Genomic DNA, 18357 nt, shown 5'->3' with positions numbered 1-18357 from the left:
AATTCACCCAGAGGGTGACCAAAAGGGCTGGAACCTGCCACTAGGGGGCAGCTTGGGCCACACAGAGAGGCCCGCAGAGAGAGGGACGAGACCCAAGACCACCAGTCCCCCAGGAGAGCTTGTGAGGGGTCTTCTCCTCCCGGCTCAGCCCAACAGTGCCCGGCCCCAATCGGTACTCAGTGAGGACTTGGGACTGTGCTTTCATGAGAGTCCTGACGGTGGGCCAGGTCCTCGGTCCTTTCTAGAGGAAGGAGGGCGGCCAGGCCCCCAGCGTGGCGAACGAGAGAGGGGTCGGCTGCTCGCACCGGTTCCCGGGCCGTAGCAAGGTACGTCGTTGGGGACCAGTCCCAGTAACAAGCTCAAAGCCGGGCACTGTGACGTCCCAGGTACCCAAACAAACCTTGGACCAGCGAGGTCGTCGGGCTGGCGAGGGCGGCCAGGGTTCCCGCGGCTCCCTCTCCCCCAGGGGGCGCTCAGCGGGGCCCTGGAGCGGGCGGGAGCGGAGAGGGCGGCAGGCGGCCGGGGGCGAGGCCATGCGCCCGCAGGGGGCGGCGCTGCTGCTGGCGCAGCTGCTGGTGCGGATCGAAATCGCCGAGCAGGGTGAGCTCGGGCGAGGGCTGCGGCGAGGGCTGCGGGCGCGAGCCGGGGTGAGGGGGCGGCTGGGGTGCGAGGAGGCAGGGGGGAGCTCACCTCGTCTCCTGCCCCCAGCCTTTCGGGACAAGGACCTGCTGCTTCCAGGTAAGGCGTGCAGGAGGCGCTTCCCCGCGGAGGGCTCGTGGGCCCGAGCGCGAAGGGCGCCTCAGCTCTCCCTCTCCCCGCTCCAGGTTTTCAGAACTCGTCGATGCTCGCATGTAACTGATGGGCCCCGGGGGGCCGGGGACGGGCAGGACGGGGCGGGCGCCCTCGGGCCACGTGGGGCGGGTCCCCAGCGTTCGACGCTTCCTGGGTGGCACGACCCCAGGACGCGCGGTTCCCCGGGGAGCCCCTTTCCTTCCCAGTGGGTGAGGGTGGACAGGATGAGCCTGGCTCCCGCAGCTCAGCTTGGTGTCCGTCTGTCCATCCCAGGGCCTTGTGGCCAACGGGTCATCCCGACACGCATAGTGGGTGGAAAGGATGCAGAGATTGGGCAGTGGCCGTGGCAGGGCAGCCTGCGTCTGTGGGGCTCCCACTTCTGCGGAGCGAGCCTGCTCAACCGCCGCTGGGCGCTCTCGGCTGCGCACTGCTTTGAAAAGTGAGTCTGGGGGAAGGGGGCCCGCTAACCCCGCGTCCCGGGTCTGTGCCAGGAAGCGCGCCCATGTCCCACGTGGGCGCGGCCCTCGTGTGCTCCTGAGCCCCAGGCTGGGCTGCAGCCCGTTCCACACCGGCGAGAGGCCCCCAGGGCGCTCCCGGAGGAAACCCTATGCGGTTTCTTCCGGAACATTTGTGTGTCTTGTTCTCTTTCTTGCTTCGTTTGTCCCCAAATGGCACCTCCAGCCTCCACCTTCCTCACCTCACCTCCCAGCGGAGGTGTGCCCCCTGGGGGAGGAATGAGCTGAGGTAAGTGCTGGACAGGAGCCCGGCTGGTGGGGTCAGTGGTCCCGGAAGCTGTGTGGAGCCCAGCCTGTGTGACCCCCTGAACCTGCTGGTCCCCTTAAGAGGAGGGCCCTGGAGGCGACAGGTGGTTGAGTGACTTGGCCAGGTGAGCTGGCAGGGGAGGCACCCTCCTGCCCCAAGTCCTCAGATGTGGGACTTTGGTTGGGGCTCGGGGCTCTCCCCATTTCTACCCTGGCCTCTTTGTGGAAGGAGGACCTGTGTCCGGGATGAGCCGGGCAGTGGCCCCAGGTGTGCTGGGGTGGCCCACCCTCCCTCTGAAGACCCTTGAGGGCTCTCTCCTCCCTTGCCAGGAACAGTCACCCCTCCGAATGGTCAGTCCAGTTTGGGGAGCTGTCTGCCGCACCATCCATTTGGAGCCTGAGGGCCTTCCTGCGTCGATATGGAGTCCAGGATATTATCACATTCCCCCACTTCGGGAAGAATTTTCAGCATGACATCGCCCTGGTCAAGCTCTCCTCCCCGGTTACCTTCAATAAGCACGTCCAGCCCGTCTGCGTCACGTCCTCCTCTTTGGAGTTCAAGAACCGGAATGACTGCTGGGTGACTGGCTGGGGGGACATCTGTGAGAGACAGAGTGAGGCTGGGGACAGACGGGCGGGGGAGGGGAGCGCTGTCCGCCAGGCCCTGTGCCGGCCGGCACAGCAGCTGCAGGGGCCCCGCCTTGGTCTGTGCCCACGCTGCCCTCGCTGTGTCCCCTCAGCAGTCGGCCCTCACCCCCTCCCCACCCCCACCGAGGAACACCGCTTTCTGCACCCACAGTCAGCTCCTCCTCCCTTCCGGAGGCTTCGAGCCTGGAGCCAGGCACTGAGGCCCACCTGCCCAGACCTGCAGCCCCAGCCTGCAGGGGTGTGCGAGGCTTTGGGGTGCACTTATCAGAAAAGCACTGGGCTTTTTTTTTTGGAGATACAGTTCACAAAGCATAAAAAACATCTTTTAAAGTGTACAATTCAGGGACTTCCCTGGTGGTCCGGTGGTTAAGACTCTGCCCTTCCACTGCAGGGGGGCATGGGTTCAATCCCTGGCTGGGGAACTAAAATCCCACATACTATGTGGTATGACAAAAAAAAAGAATGTAAAATGCAGAGGGTTTTTTTTGTTGTTGTTACTCAGAGTGGTGCAGGTATCACCACTATCTAATTATGGAACATTTTCATCATCTCAAAATGAAATCCCAGGCTTATTAGCCATTACTCCTTATTCCTCGTTGTCCTTGGCCGTAGTCCCTGGCAACCACTAATCTGCTTTCTGTCTCTGTGGATTTACCTACTCTGGTCACTTCATATGAACACGATCTACAACATATGGTCTTTGGGGCCTAGCTTCTCTCACTCAGCATAACATTTTCAATGTTCATTTTTGTTTTGGCATGTCAGTACTTCATTCCTTCTTTTTGAGTTATTTCTCATATTAACCATTTTAGAATATATAATTTGAGACTTCCCTGGTGGTCCAGGGGTTAAGATTTCATCTTTCAGTGCAGGGGGTGTGGGTTCCATCCCTGGTCAGGACTAACTTCTTACATGTTGTTGTTCAGTTTCTTAAGTCGAGTCCAACTTTGCGACCCCCATGGACTGCAGCATACAGAATGCCACATGCCTTGAGGCAAAAAAAAACAAAACAAAACATAAAACAGAAGTGATGTTGTAACAAATTCAATAAAGATTTTTTAAATGGTCCACATCAAAAATAAATGCACTGGCATTTCAAACATGCACAGTATGTAACCATTGACTCTATCAAGTTCAAAAACATTTTCATCACGCCTAAAGGAAATCCCATAACCATTAAGCAATCACTCCCCATTACACCCCTCCGTCCAGCCCTTAGCAACCACTACCAGCCTTTTGTCTCTATGGATTTATGTGTTCTGGGTATTTCAAGTAAATAGAATCATCCACTACGTCACCTTTCATGTTTGGCTTCTTTCACTTAGTATAAAGTTTTCAAGATTCATCCATGTTATAGTATGTATCAAAACTTCATTCTTTTTTACAGCTGAATAATATTCCATTGTATGGATGCACCACAATTTGTTTATTCACTCATTCACTGATGACTATGTTGTTCAATCTTTTGGGTATTTGTGTCAATAGTGAAGTGAAGTCGCTCAGTTGTGTCCAACTCAGCGACTCCATGGACTGCAGCCTACCAGACTCCTCCATCCATGGGATTTTCCAGGCAAGAGTACTGGAGTGGGTTGCCATTGCCTTCTCCACCAATATTGTGTCGATATTAGTATACAAGTTTGTGCTTCAATACCTCTTTTTGGTTGTTTTGTGAATGCATTTAGCAGTGTAATCCTGGATCACATGATAATTCTATTGTAACTTCTTGAGGAGCTGACAGTGTTCCATAGCAGCTGCTCCATTTTATAGTCCCATCAACAAGGAGAGTTATAATTTCTCTCCATTCTCCTCCACACTATTATTTTCCAGGTTGTTGCTGTCTGGGGGGAGGGCGTCCTAGTGAGTGTGAAGTGGTGTCTCACTGTGGTTTTTTAAAACTAACAGTATTTATTTTTGGCCGCGCTGTGTCTTTGTTGGGGCGCAGGGTTTTTTCCTCCACTTGTGGTGTGCAGACTTCTCATTGCAGTGGCTTCTTCAGTCGCAGAGCTTGGGCTCTAGGGTGCAGGGGCGTCAGTAGTTGGCGGCTCCTGGGCTCTAGAGCACAGGCTCAGTAGTTGTGGCCCACCAGCTTAGTTGCTCCACAGCATGTGGGATCTTCCCAGGCTAGGGATGAAACCTACATCTGCTTTGGCAGGAGGATTCACACCACGGAGCCGCCAGGGAAGCCCCCTCTCACTGTGGTGTTGATTTGCATTTCTCTAATGACCAGTGATGTTGAGCTTCTTTTCATGTGCTAGTTGGCCATTTGTATGTCTTCCTTGGAGTAATGCCTATTTACGTACCTTACCCTGGTGTGTTTTGGGGGGTTTTTTTGACCACACTACATGACTTGTGGTATCTTAGGGATTCAGCCTGGATCTTCAACAATGAAAGCATGGAGTTGTAACCACTGGACCACCAGGGAATTCCCAACTCATTTTAAAAAAAATATTGAATTTATTTATTTGGCTGATCCTGGTCTTAGTTACTGCACAAGGGATCGTCGATCTTTGTTGCAGCATGAGGGATTTTTTTTTTAGTTGCTGCATGTGGGAGCTAGTTCCCTGAGAAGGGATAGAACCTGGGCCTCCTGCATTGAAGCAGGGAGTCTTGGCCACTGGATCACCAGGGAAGACACCCAACCCATTTTTAAGTTGAGTTGCCTATGCAGTTGAGTTATATAGTCCTTTATATATTCTGGATATTAGACTCTTTGTAGAGATGTGATCTGCAAATATTTGTTCCCATTTTGTGGGTTTCTTTTTGCCCCTTTTTCTTTTTTTTAAACTGGTTCCTGAGTCTCACTCCATAGATTTAACTGGTCTGGGATGCGGCATGGACACTGGGGTATTTTAAAGCTTCCCAGGTGGTTGTAATATGTAGCTAGGGGTGAGACCAGCTGGCTTGTTGGGGTTTATGATGAGCAGAGGGCCAAGTGATGCCAGGAAGGAGGGTTATGATAATCTCCAGGAAATGGATAAAGAGCTAAAGATTTGAAAGTTGAAATGAAGACCTCGCCCAAGTTCTGTCTAACAGGTAGGCTTTAGTGTGTGAAAGCTGTGTTTTGAATCCTCTTACATAACTCTTCAAATTCCTCGAAATAGGGATCATAACTTCCTTCCTCCCAGGTTGCTCCATGTTGTCAGTCCCTGGTGTTGATGCGGGAATAGCACTTCAGATGCAGGGCTGAGCCAAGACTCACTGACCACATCTCTTCACTTTCATGATAGTGTCAATTTTAAAAAATATATTTAATTATTTATCTTTGGCTGCACTGGGTCTTTGTTGCTGCTCATGGGCTTTCTTTCACGGCAGTGGCTTCTCTTACTGTGGAGCATGGGTTCCAGGGCAGGCAGCTTCAGTAGTTGCAGCCTGTGACCTCAGTAATTGTGGCTCACGGGCTCAGTAGTTGTGGCATGTGGGATCTTTGAGGACCAGGGATCGAACTTGTGTCCCCTGCATTGACAGGTGTATTCTTAACCACTGAATCACCAGGGAAGTTCATGATAGTGTCTGCTGATGCACAACATTTTTAATTTTGACGAAGTTCCTGTTGCTTTTTTCTTTTGCTGCTTTAACTTTTGATGTCATGTCTAAGAAATCATTTTCAAGTTCAAGGTCATGAGAGTGTACTCTCATGTTTTCTTGAAGAGTTTTAAGTTTTATTGTAGTTTTAGCTGTTATATTGATATGTATGTCTTTGATTCATTTTGAGCTGATCTTTGTTTATGGTGTGGGATAAGGGGTCTGGCTTCATTTTTTGCATTTGGATATCTAGTTGTCTCAGCACGATTTGGTGAAGAGACTGTTCTCTACTTTACTGAAGTGTCTTGGCACCCTGGCCAAAAATCAGCTGGCCAAAGAAGAAAGGGTTTGGTTTTTTTTTCTACACTCAAAATTATATTCCACTGGTCTGTATTTCTTCTATCCATTTGCCAGGACCCCGTTGTCTAATGCATTCCAATTATGTTTTGAAATTGACAAGTGTGTGTTCTCCAACTTTGTTCTACTTTTTCAAATATTGGTTTTGTTATTTGGGGGTCTCTTGATATTTTACATAAATTTTAGAATCAGCTTGTCAATTTCCACTCAAAAGACCTTTGAAATTTGGATAGAGGTTGCATTGAGTCTGTAAATTGCTTTAGGAGAGTATTGTCATTGAAATAATATTAAGTCTCCAGTCCATTAACATGAGATATGTTTCCATTTATTTAGATCTTCTTGAAGGAAATGGCAACCCACTCCAGTATTCTTGCCTGGAGAATCCCATGGACGGAGGAGCCTGGTGGGCTACAGTCCATGGGGTCACAAAGAGTTGGACATGATTGAGTGACTTCACTTTCACTTAATATCTTCCAGCAATCTTGTGTAGTGCCTCTTGTGTACAGATCTTTCATCTCCTCAATTAAATCTATTTCTAACTATTTTATTCTTATTGATGCTATTATAGAAATGAATTTTCTTTTCTAATATTGTTTTGGAATTGTTCATTGGCAGTGTATAGAAATATAACTGATTTTTATGTCGATTTCATATCTGCAGATTTGCCAAGTTTATTAATTCTAGTCCTTTCTTGTGTATTCTTTATGATTTTCTGTATACAAGATCATATCATCTGTGAATAAAGAGAGTTTCACTTCTTCCTTTCCAACTTGAATATGTTTTTATTTCTTTTTCTTACCTAATTTCTCTGACAAGAACTTCCAATAAAATGTTAAGTAGAAGTGGCAAAAAAAACTGGCATCTTTGTCTTAGGGGGAAAGCTTTCAGTCTTTCAATTCTGTATGATATTAGCTGTGGATGCTTCACATATGATCATTCTCAGGTTAAGAAAGTTCTGTCTATGCTTAGTTTACTGATTGTCTTTATAATGAAAGTGTTGGATTTTCCTGCATCAATCAGGATAACCATGTCGATTTTTTCCTTTATTCTGTTACTATAGTATGCAGTATATTGATTGATTTTTGTATTCTGGACCCCCCCTTGCACTCTTCAGGTAAATCTCACTTGCTCATGGTGTTAGAATTCCTTTAATATGAAAGACAGGGAAGCCTGGCATGCTGTGGTCCAGGGGGTTGCAAAGAGTTGGACATAACTGAGCAACCAAACAACAATCCCACTGGACTCAGTTTGCTCATATTTTGTTGAGGATTGTTGCATATATGTTGATCTGTAGTTTATTTTGTGAGATAGCTTATCTGGGCTTTGTTGTCACAGAATGAGTTAGGAAGTGTTCTTCAAAGAGGTCTGATGTTAATTTCTTTCTGTATTTAAAAATATATAGGAGTGCAGCATGGCGTATCCCGGGCATCCTGGCGCCGGCGCCGGCTACTACGCAGGCGGGTATGGAGGGGCTCCCGGAGGGCCTGCGTTTCCCGGACAAACTCAGGATCCGCTGTATGGTTACTTTGCTGCTGTAGCTGGACAGGATGGACAAATAGATGCTGATGAACTGCAAAGATGCCTGACACAGTCGGGCATTGCTGGAGGATACAAACCTTTTAACCTGGAGACTTGCCGGCTTATGGTTTCAATGCTGGATAGAGACATGTCAGGCACAATGGGTTTCAATGAATTTAAAGAACTCTGGGCTGTACTGAACGGCTGGAGACAGCACTTTATCAGCTTTGACAGTGATAGGAGTGGGACAGTGGATCCCCAAGAACTGCAGAAGGCCCTGACGACAATGGGATTTAGGTTGAGTCCCCAGGCTGTGAATTCAATTGCAAAACGATACAGTACCAATGGAAAGATCACCTTTGATGATTACATCGCCTGTTGCGTCAAGCTGCGAGCTCTAACAGACAGCTTTCGAAGACGGTATACTGCTCAGCAAGGTGTAGTGAATTTCCCATATGATGATTTCATCCAGTGTGTCATGAGTGTTTAAGTCAGGAGCAAGCTGTATGAACATAACCTACATTCCTACTGGAGTTCTCCTTTGCTCTTTGCCCTCAGTAATTGTGTGCAGACTTACACAGCCACCTTTCCTTAACAGTTCTTGTAAAAGTTTATTACTTTATGTATAACTGAAGTTTTTTGTTTTGATAATAAATGCTTTGAGATGAAAAAAATAAAAATAAAAAATAAAAATAAAAAATAAAAATATATATTTACTTGCTTGGCTCTGTGCGGTCTTAGTTGCAGCATGTGGGATCTTAGTTCGAACCCTCATCCTTTGCAATACAAGGCAGATTCTTAACCACTGGACCACCTGGGAAAACCCTCTTCCTGTGTTTGACAGATGTCACCTTTTTAAGTCATCTGGCCCAGGACTTTTCCTCATTGGGAGATTTCTGACTACCGACTAAATTTCTTTACCTAGATTTTCTATTTCTTCTTGAATTTGTTTGGGTATTTTGTGTGTTTCTAGAAATTTGCTCACTTCTTTGAGGTTATCTAATTTGTTGGCATACAATTGTTCATAATACTCACAGTCCTTAAATTTTCTTTAAGGTCAGTGATAGTGTTCCAATTTCATTGTCAGATTTGTTGATCTTTCAAAGAACCAGTGCTGCACTCAATATGTCAGCAAATTTGGAAAACCCAGCAGTGGCCACAGGACTGAAAAGGTCCATTTTCATTCCAATCCCAAAGAAAGGTAATGCCAAAGAATGCTCAAACTACCACACAACTGCACTCATCTCACACGCTAGTAAAGTAATGCTCAAAATTCTCCAAGCCAGGCTTCAGCAATACATGAACTGTGGACTTCCAGATGTTCAAGCTGGTTTTAGAAAAGGCAGAGGAACCAGAGATCAAATTGCCAACATCCACTGGATCATGGAAAAAAGCAAGAGACTTCCAGAAAAACATCTATTTCTGCTTTATTGACTATGCCAAAGCCTTTGACTGTGTGGATCACAATAAACTGTGGAAAATTCTGAGAGAGATGGGAATACCAGACCACCTGACCTGCCTCTTTAGAAATCTGTATGCAGGTCAGGAAGCAACAGTTAGAACTGGACGTGGAACAACACACTGGTTCCAAATAGGAAAAGGAGTACGTCAAGGCTGTATATTGTCACCCTGCTTATTTGACTTATATGCAGTGTACATCAGGAGAAATGCTGGGCTGGAAGAAGCACAAGCTGGAATCAAGATTGCTAGGAGAATTATCAATAACCTCAGATATGCAGATGACACCACCCTTATGGCAGAAGGTGAAGAAGAACTAAAGAGCCTCTTGATAAAAGTAAAAGAGGAGAGTAAAAAAGTTGGCTTAAAGCTCAACATTCAGAAAACTAAGATCATGGCATCTGGTCCCATCACTTCATGGGAAATAGATGGGAAAACAGTGGAAACAGTGGCTGACTTTATTTTGGGGGGGCTCCAAAATCACTGCAGATGGTGATCACAGCCATGAAATTAAAAGATGCTTGCTCCTTAGAAGGAAAGTTATGACCAACCTAGACAGCATATTAAAAAGCAGAGATATTAGTTTGTCAACAAAGGTCTGTCTAGTCAAGGCTATGGTTTTTCCAGTGGTCATGTATGGATATGAGAGTTGGACTATAAAGAAAGCTGAGTGCAGAAGAATTGATGCTTTTGAACTGTGGTGTTGGAGAAGACTCTTGAGACTCCCATGGACTGCAAGGAGATCCAGCCAGTCCATCCTAAAGCAGATCAGTCCTGAGTGTTCATTGGAAGGACTGATGTTGAAGCTGAAACTCCAATACTTTAGCCACCTGATGCGGAGAGCTGACTCATTTGAAAAGACCCTGATGCTGGGAAAAATTGAGGGCAGGAGGAGAAGGGGACAACAGAGGATGAGATGGTTGGATGGCATCACCTACACAACGGACATGGGTTTGGGTGGACTCTGGGAATTGGTGATAGACAGGGAGGCCTGGCGTGCTGCGGTTCATGGGGTCGCAGAGTCGGACATGACTGAGCAACTGAACTGAACTGAACTGAATTACTTTTTGATGTGTTGTGATCTTATTTCCATTCATCTCACAGTGCTTTCTAATTTTCCTCATGATTTCTTCTTTGGTTAGGAGTATGTTGTTGAATTTCCATATGGTGAATTTTTCAGTTTTCCTTCTGTTCCTGAAGGAACAGAATTCTAGCCTCAATCAGCTGTTTTCTATGTGGTCAGTCTTTTCTACTTTATTCTAACTCATTTTGTGGTCTGACATCTATCTTGGAGAATGTTTTGTATCCACTTAAAAAAAAATGTGTTCTGCTCTTCTTTGGGGGGGTTGTTCTGGTCTACTGACTATTCAAGACCTCTATTTTCTTAGTGGTCTTCTCTTTGATTGTTCTTTCCATTAATAAAAGTGGGACTTTGAAGTCTCTGCTGTTATTCTAGAACTGTCTGTTTCTCCCAGCAGTTACATCAATTTTGCGTCATGTAGTTTGGGGCTGTTATTAGATATGTAGATATTTATAATTATTTTATCTTGAAGACTTGACACATTTATCAATATGTAATGTCCTTTTTTGACTCTTATGACATGTTTTGACTCAAAATCTATTTTGTCTAATATTAGTTCAGCAACCTCAGCTCTTTTTGGTTAGTCTGCATGGAATCTCTTTTTCCGACCTTTCACCTTCAACCTATATTTGCACTTGGATCTAAAATTATTGTCTCGTAGATGGGATATGGCATCCCAATCCAGTATTCTTGCCTGGAAAATCCCATGGACAGAGAACACGGCAGCCTACAGTCCCGAGGTCACAAAGAGTCAGACACAACGGAATAACTTCTCACCTCAGAGACAGGATATAGTTGGATCCTTGTTTTTAATCCATTCTGCCAATCTCTGCCTTTTAATTGGTGTTTAATCCACTTACATTAAAATTAATTTGATAGGAAGAATTTACTGCTTCCTTGATTCTGTTGGTTTTCTATATTTTGTCAGCTCTAGAAGATATAGATATTTTGTATCTATATCTTATATCTATCCCTATGCCTTATATCTTATTTCTTATTTCTTTTCTTGTTTAATTGATTTTTATTAGTATACTGTATTGATTTTCTTCTCATTTCCTGTTCTGTGTATTTTTTAGTTATTTTCTTAGCAGTTGCTCTGGAGATAAGTTAACAACTTAAACTTATAACAATCTATTTTGAATTAATACCAACTTAGGTTCAATAGCATACAAAAATTCTGTTCCTATACAACGCTATTCTTCTCCTTTAAGTTGTTATTGTCACAGTTTCCATCTTTATATATTGTGTAGTCATTAACAGAGGTTTATAATTATCCTTACGCATTTGTCTTTTAAATTGTATAGGGAAAAAAGTTATCAACCAAAATCATAATAATACTGGCTTTTCTATTCACCTGTGTAACAACAACCTTCACCGTTGTTCTCTATTTCTTCCTATGGGGTTAAGTTTCTGTCTACTGTCCTATCATTTCAGCCTGAAAGGATCCCTTTTCCATTTCTTGAAGGGCAGGCCTACTATGATGAACAGTCTCAGCATTTGTGTGTCTGGGGTTGTCTTAATCTTGCCTTCATATCTTTGAAAGGTAGTTTTGCCTGATGTTGAATGCTTGGTTGACTGTTTTCTTCTCTTAGCACTTTTCATATGTCATCTCACTGCCTCTTGGGCTCCAGGGTGTCTGGAAGGAATTTAGCTGTCAGTCTTGCCAAAGATCCCTTCTACTTGATGTGTGTCTTCTCTCTCCACGTTTTTTTAATAAGATTCTCCCTTTGCCTTTTGATATTTTGATGAAGATGTATCTCGATGTGGCTCTCCTTATGTTTATCCTCCTTGGCGTTTGTTCATCTTCTTGAATGCGTAGACTCATGTGTGTGTGTGCTCATTTCTGTCCTACTCTTTGTGATTCCATGGACTGTAGCCCACCAGGCTCCTTTGTCCGTGGAATTTTCCAGGCAAGAGTACTGGAGTGGGTTGCCATTTTCTACTCCAAGGGATCTTCCCAGCCCAAGGATTGAACCCACATTTTCTGCACTGGCAGACAGATTCTTTATCACTGAGTCACATCTTTCATCAAATTTGGGAACTCTTCAGCCTGAATCATGCAGCTGTAGTATACTGATTACAAACAAACTCAGCAGCATCAGCCCCTCCCCACTGTGTAGCTTCAGCCAAGATCCCCACTGGTCCAGGCAGGGCCTGTCATCTGCATGCCACAGAGAGGGAAACTAAATCTGGGGGAGGAGCTGTAACAGCCTCCCCATCCATTGGGTCCTTCTGTGGTCCACCGTGTGCTGGGTGCTGGGCTGGAGCAGAGGAGCCATGTCCTGGGGACTGTGGGTGTCCCAGGAAGTCCACTGCTCTGCTTCTTACCCCGTTTCCCCAGACGGCAGAGGAGAGGCTAAGGTTGTTTCTTTCTCTCTCCCACCCTCAACCCCTGGCAGAGCTGCTGCCTCCCTATAATCTCCAGGAAGTGCAGGTCTCCATCATAAACAAATTCAGGTGTACCTACCTGTTCCAGCAGCCTTATTACCGCAGAAATGTCAGTCATGACATGATTTGTGCTGGCTCTGAGGATGGCGACGCCGACAGCTGCAAAGTGAGCAGGCCTGCCCCAGTGAGGGCCGCACCGCTCCTCCAAGTCTTGGTTCTGAGGGCAGCCCTCTCGACTCCCTACCAGTCCATCCTCAGAGTGTATTCATGAGATCACTGTAGACCTCACCTACTCAGCCTGTAAAACAAGCTTCCCGTTTCACATTCATTGTACCTTCTTGGATCCTTATGTGAAATCCAGAGGACAGACTCTGCGCTCCCAGTCTCTCCTCGGGCCCCTCCTGTGCCGCCCTCGGCCTTGCTCACCCACACTGCTTTCCAGGGTGACTCAGGCGGACCCTTGGTCTGTGAAAAGAATGGGCGATGGATTCAGATTGGAATCGTGAGCTGGGGAGTGGGCTGTGGTAGGCACAACCGGCCTGGTGTCTACACCAATGTCGGTCGTTACTTCAGCTGGATCCAGTTGCTGACAGCCCACAGCACACCCAGGCCAGACCCCTCTCTGTTGCTGCTCCCCCTCGCTCTGCTCTGGACTTTCTTACTCCTGCAGATGGCCTGGGCACGCTTGAGTCCATAAGGATGCTGTGGTTGCCGCAGCTCTGGGCACATTCACCAAGGGCTGGGGACACCCTGGTGGCAGGACGGCCTGCTGGATCAGGCCTCGTCCCCTTCTGTCCCCTTTGCTAATAAAGTGTGTATATTCGAGTTGACGCCCTGCAGCACATTCTGTGGCTCCGGGTGGCTTCCTGGACACCCTCATGGTCACCCGCGTCCTGTCCACCCCAAAACCACTGCTTAACTCCTTAATCATCATCCGCCCAGTCTGGATTGCAAACAACAGAACCCTCTCAGGTAGCTTAGTCTGAGAGGATGTTAGGAGCAGCAGGGTGGCTGGGGGCTTGGAGGGCTGGAGTGGGGGTGCTGTGGCAGAAATGCCCCCAGACTCCCCAGTGCTCATACTGCGTCCCCCACCACACAGATGCAGACACTCTGGTCTTACCACGGTCCCCAAAGGCTGACTTGGGACCGGGACAAGGGTGTGGATAGTTCATCTGGGAGGCAATGCCAAGAAGCCCCAGTGAAGAGCAGAGAAACTGAGGCAGAAGGGGCGAGAGCCAACGACATTTGACCCTTGGGGCAGCTGAGGCAGAGTCTGGCTAGGGCCTGCCCCGAGAGTTCACAGAGACACACCTCAGCATCGCCTGGGGGACAAAGACCCAGTGTGGCCACTTTTCTCCCGATTCCCTGTGGTTGAGGGTTGTCCTGGGGGCATGGAGGCTCCAAGCTCCATCACGTGGGCTGGGTGGAGGGGGCAGCATCAAGCATGTCTGCCCCACCCCCACTAGGCTCCCAGAACGCAGCCTCATTGTGGCCAACAGACAGGTCAGCAGGGTTGTCTGGGGCCCCTGGGAACTCCTCGGGCAGATGTGCGTTTTCATGGGACCCACAGGTGCTGTGAGCACAGAAGGTGCTAGAAGCTCTGGTCCGGCTAGGGCTGGTCACTGTGGAGAGGCAGGCGGAGGAGTCTGGGAGGGGTGTCCTCGTCACCCCTGCCTGCCCAAAAGCCACACTGGCTGTGACACCACTTTCATGCCCCTTAGCACAGCCCCCAGAGCTGGAGCTTCCCCTTCCCCAACTACTGAGCCCACAGGCTGCAGTGAAGACCTGACTCAGCCAAATAAATAAACATTTTTAATAAAATAAATAATTTTTAAAAATGATGAGGGGCTTGCTTGGTGGCCTGATGGAACAGAACTCGGCTGCCAATACAGCAGACATGGGTACGATCCCTGTCCTGGAAAGATCCCACCTGCTGCAGAGCCACTAGGCCCATGCACCGCGACCACTGAGCCCATGCTCCGTGACGAGAGAAGGCCAAGCAGCACGGCCAGAGAGCAGCCAGCCCCCGCTCACCACGGCTAGGGAAAGCCCACGCGGCAGCGAAGACCCGGCACAGTCAAAACTAAACAATTTTTTAAAAAATGACGAAACTGAGACCCAGAGAGGTGACAGAATCCTTCAAGTCACCTAGCTCACAATGGCCCGTGTCGACCTCAGGCCGTGTGGCGTGCATGACTCAGAGCGGCCAGCAGGTGCCTGGTGCCTGGTGTCTTCCACGTCTCCCAGGTGGGACTCACCTGCTTTGAGATTTCCACCCTCTGCCATCTGCCCTTCAGAGCAGTCAAAACCTGAGGGCATCCTTGCTCATCTCCCCCAAAGGCCCTCCGGGCTGACCCCACACAGAACGCTCACTGCCTGGTGTCCCGTGTGTTACTGGAGGACCGCATGATTCAATGCCTGTGAAGCGCTTGGCCCCAGACCAGCCACCCTTGCCACACTGCCCCGGAGGCCTGCCTGGCGGGGTGTTACGGCTGCTCCTCCAGCAGTAGGCCGAGTAACCTCTGCTGGCCTAGTGCCTGCGTGACAGTCTTGTCTACAGAAATACCGTCAAGCCCGGCCAGGCGCACGTTCCCCATAGCGTCCTGTTCAGGGCCACTCAGCCCGGCCTGGTGCCACAGCACACCCCTCCCTGTGGCCCGGCTCGCCCCACACCATTCTTCCTCCTTGCATGACTCTGGTTGTTGGGGTCGGCATCAGGTGGGCTCAGGCTGCAGCCCTCCCAGAGGGCCCGGGTTGTGCTGGGATATCAGTGGGAAAACACCTGGGTCCCAGGAAGGCCACCCCCCACCACCTCATTTGCTGCCAGGTCTGCAGGGTGCCTGGGGGTCTGGCCAAGAGCAGGGTTGGGTACTCATCAGAGACGAGTCCCGTGCTGCAGGCGGCAGGCTGGGTGCCGCCATCCTGAAACACACTGGCAGGGCAGCCGGCTCGGGGGCACCTCCCCTCCACCTTTGTTGAATGTAACTTTGTTTTCATCTTTGGCACTTAAAGACTTTGGTGGTAAGCAGCAGGATCCCTTAGAACCAGCATGAGTGAAGGAGAGTTGGTTTAGAAGGATACAGGGCAGCCCTCCGAGCACAAGGATGGCTGGAATGAGGAGCTCCAACTCTACAGGGCACTCTTCCTCAGTCCAGAAGATTCCAGGCTCTCAGGCCGGCGGAGAGTCCTTGCCTGTGGCTGCAGTCGTGGCGTCCCCTGCCCGGGTCCCAGTGGTCATCCTGCAGGGTGAAAATCTCAGGGAAGGATTCTGATTGGCTGGTCTGGGGTCACATGTCGCCTCTTGACCCATCACTGTTACCTGGGGGCCATGGTGGGATGCTGGCCCCGTCTGGGTCATTTGCCCATACCTGAGAGTTGGGGCAGGTCCGGCAGCAGAGAAAGCTGGGGCTGACTCAGCTGTGGCCCCAGGAGGGTGGTGAGACGGGCAAGTAGATGACATTTGTCCGGGGGCTGTTTGTGCAGGGTGACTCTGGGGTGGGCCTGAGGGCATGTGGGCCAGCAGGGGCCTGTGCCTCAGTTTCTCAATCTGAGACAGGGGGCTGGGTTGGGGTGAACCCCAGGGAAGGGGTTCTCTTCCTACTCCCCTCAGGTTTGATCGCCCGTTAGTCAACCAGTTCCAGATCCTCCCACCATAAGCCAGTTCCTCGGTGGGAATTTGTTTCAAGGTCCTTGCCCTCAAATGTCCTCCAGGCCTCCAAATTGCAACAGGTAGAGGCCCCCGCAGCTCCCTCACTGGACTGGGCATTCAGCCTTCCAGTGAACCCCCTCTCAAGGTATGGCCCAAGTCCCCGGAGACAGCTGTGTGTCCCCAGGGTCCTGGGTCACCCTCCGTCCCACCAGCCTCTCCAGCTACCCTAGCTCTGCCCAGTTGGCTCCACTGCAGCCAAGGCCTCCAGTGGCGGCTGGATCCAGGGCAACCAAGGTCAGCACCTCAGGGAGGGTGCTGCTTTTATTCTCCTGGCCCTTCCAGAGCATTTCCATCAGCCGGGCATGGTTCCAGGCTCTGCGAGGGCTAACATGGTTAACTGTTGCAACCACCCGGGGGGCGGGTTTTACAGAAGAGGAAACTCTCCCAAGGTTTCGAGGGTGGGAGGGACGACGTTCCACAAACCAGCTCCGGAGGCTGGAGCGTGGGCTTCAGCCTGGTCCCGGAACATGGACAGTGGAAGTCAGGCCCGAGGCCGCCCTCCCTTGCTTTGTGTGGAAGGGCTGGGGCTGGTTCACCCCTAGGTCCCCTCGTTCGTCCCCTTCACCCTCGCCACCCCCTACACCTACTGGCCCCTTCCACTTACTCCCAAGCACTCAGTGCCCACTCTGTGCTGGCACCGCTCTTGCCAGTGGGGACTGGATATTTGGGCATGTGCTCAGCCTCTCAGTCGTGTCTGACTCTTCGAGATCCCGTGGACTGTAACCCACCAGGATCCTCTGTCCCTGGGATTCTCCAGGCAAAAATACTGGAGTGGGTTACCGTTTCCTCCTCCAGGGGATCTTCCTGACCCAGGGATGGAACCTGTGTCTCCTGCGTCTCCTTCATGACAGGTGGGTTCTTTACCACTGAGCCACCTAGGAAGAACATCTGTGAACTTTCCAAAATTTATACTTTGAATCTTTAACCCCAATGACTCCAGAAGTAATTAAATGAAGTCATAGGCTAGACTTATTAGTGTCCTTATAGAAAGAGATACGGAAAAGGCAATGGCACCCCACTCCAGTACTCTTGCCTGGAAAATCCCATGGATGGAGGAGCCTGGTGGGCTGCAGTCCATGGGAGTTGCTAAGAGTCTGACACGACTGAGCGACTTCACTTTCACTTTTCACTTCCATGCATTGGAGAAGGAAATGGCAACCGACTCCAGTGTTCTTGCCTAGAGAATCCCAGGGACGGGGGAGCCTGGTGGGCTGCCGTCTATGGGGTCACACAGAGTTGGACACGACTGAAGCGACTTAGCAGCAGCAGCAGCAGCAGAAATGGTCCAGTGGCTGGGACTCTGAGCTCCCAATGCAGGGGGCCCAGATTCGAACCCTGGTCAGGGAACTAGATCCCACATGCCACAACTAAGACCCGGTACAGCCAATAAATAAATAAATAATTTAAAAAAAAAAGAGAGAGAGAGAGAGAGAGACACCAGGGGACTTCCCTGGCAGTACAGTGGTTAGGACTCCATGCTTCCACTGCTGGGGGCCTGGGTTCAATCCTTGGTCAGGGGACTAAGATCCTGCACGCCACAGAGCACAACCAGAAAAGAAAAAAAGACAGCAGCACCTTCCCCCACTACCCCTCATGCCCAGCAGACACAAAGAGAAGGCTATGTGATCATTCAGTGAGATGGCAGGGCAGCCCTCTACAAGCCAAGAGAAGAGGCTCCCATCTGGCCAGTTCCTTATTCTTGGACGTCCAGCCTCCAGAATGGAACTTAAGCCCCTAGTCTGTGGGCTCAGACGGTAAAGAATCTACCTCCCATGCAGGAGACCCGGGTTCGATCCCTGGATTGGGAAGATCCCCTGGAGAAGGCAGTGGCAAACCACTCCAGTATTCTTGCCTGGAGCATTCCGTGGACAGACCATGGGGTCGCAGAGAGTTGGACACGACTGAGCGACGGACACTGCAGTGTTCTGTCCTGGCAGCCTGAGCTAAAACAGGGACAAAGACCCAGACCCTGCCTCACAGAGGGGAGACAAACAGGTACGAATCAGATCTCCCCTGTCACACATCACCTCCTTCTGGGACACGGCCAAGGAAGGGGTGTGCTGGACAGGACGGCCCCCAGGAGGGGGAACCAAGTGGATGGCAGCTGGAGGGGTCACTGACTT

General features: G+C 49.6%; 1 protein-coding gene and 1 pseudogene across 1 annotated transcript; both read left to right on the top strand.

Moving 5' to 3' along the window:
* The first annotated feature begins 533 nt into the window (after positions 1-533).
* LOC138076197 (testisin-like) lies at positions 534-13774 on the top strand. Its single transcript, XM_068968412.1, has 7 exons — positions 534-738; positions 825-851; positions 1066-1231; positions 1884-2167; positions 12537-12691; positions 12968-13204; positions 13625-13774. Exons 1-7 carry the CDS (start codon positions 534-536, stop codon positions 13772-13774), a joined length of 1224 nt encoding a protein of 407 aa, XP_068824513.1.
* LOC138075906 (sorcin pseudogene) lies at positions 2116-8181 on the top strand (annotated as a pseudogene).
* Positions 13775-18357: the final 4583 nt, after the last annotated feature.

This window comes from Capricornis sumatraensis, chromosome 3 (assembly GCF_032405125.1).
Source record: "Capricornis sumatraensis isolate serow.1 chromosome 3, serow.2, whole genome shotgun sequence".
Classification (NCBI taxonomy): Eukaryota; Metazoa; Chordata; class Mammalia; order Artiodactyla; family Bovidae; genus Capricornis; species Capricornis sumatraensis.
The sequence above is the reverse complement of the archived record's forward strand: the minus strand, read 5'-3'. Positions and strand labels throughout refer to the sequence as shown.

What these genes read in the sequence shown, in the direction of transcription:
- LOC138076197 (XM_068968412.1), top strand. Translation starts at nt 534, where the DNA reads ATGCGCCCGCAGGGGGCGGCGCTGCTGCTGGCGCAGCTGCTGGTGCGG. An exon ending in CAAGGACCTGCTGCTTCCAG is followed by an intron (nt 739 to 824) that starts GTAAGGCGTGCA and finishes TCCCCGCTCCAG; the next exon opens with GTTTTCAGAACTCGTCGATG. An exon ending in GAACTCGTCGATGCTCGCAT is followed by an intron (nt 852 to 1,065) that starts GTAACTGATGGG and finishes TGTCCATCCCAG; the next exon opens with GGCCTTGTGGCCAACGGGTC.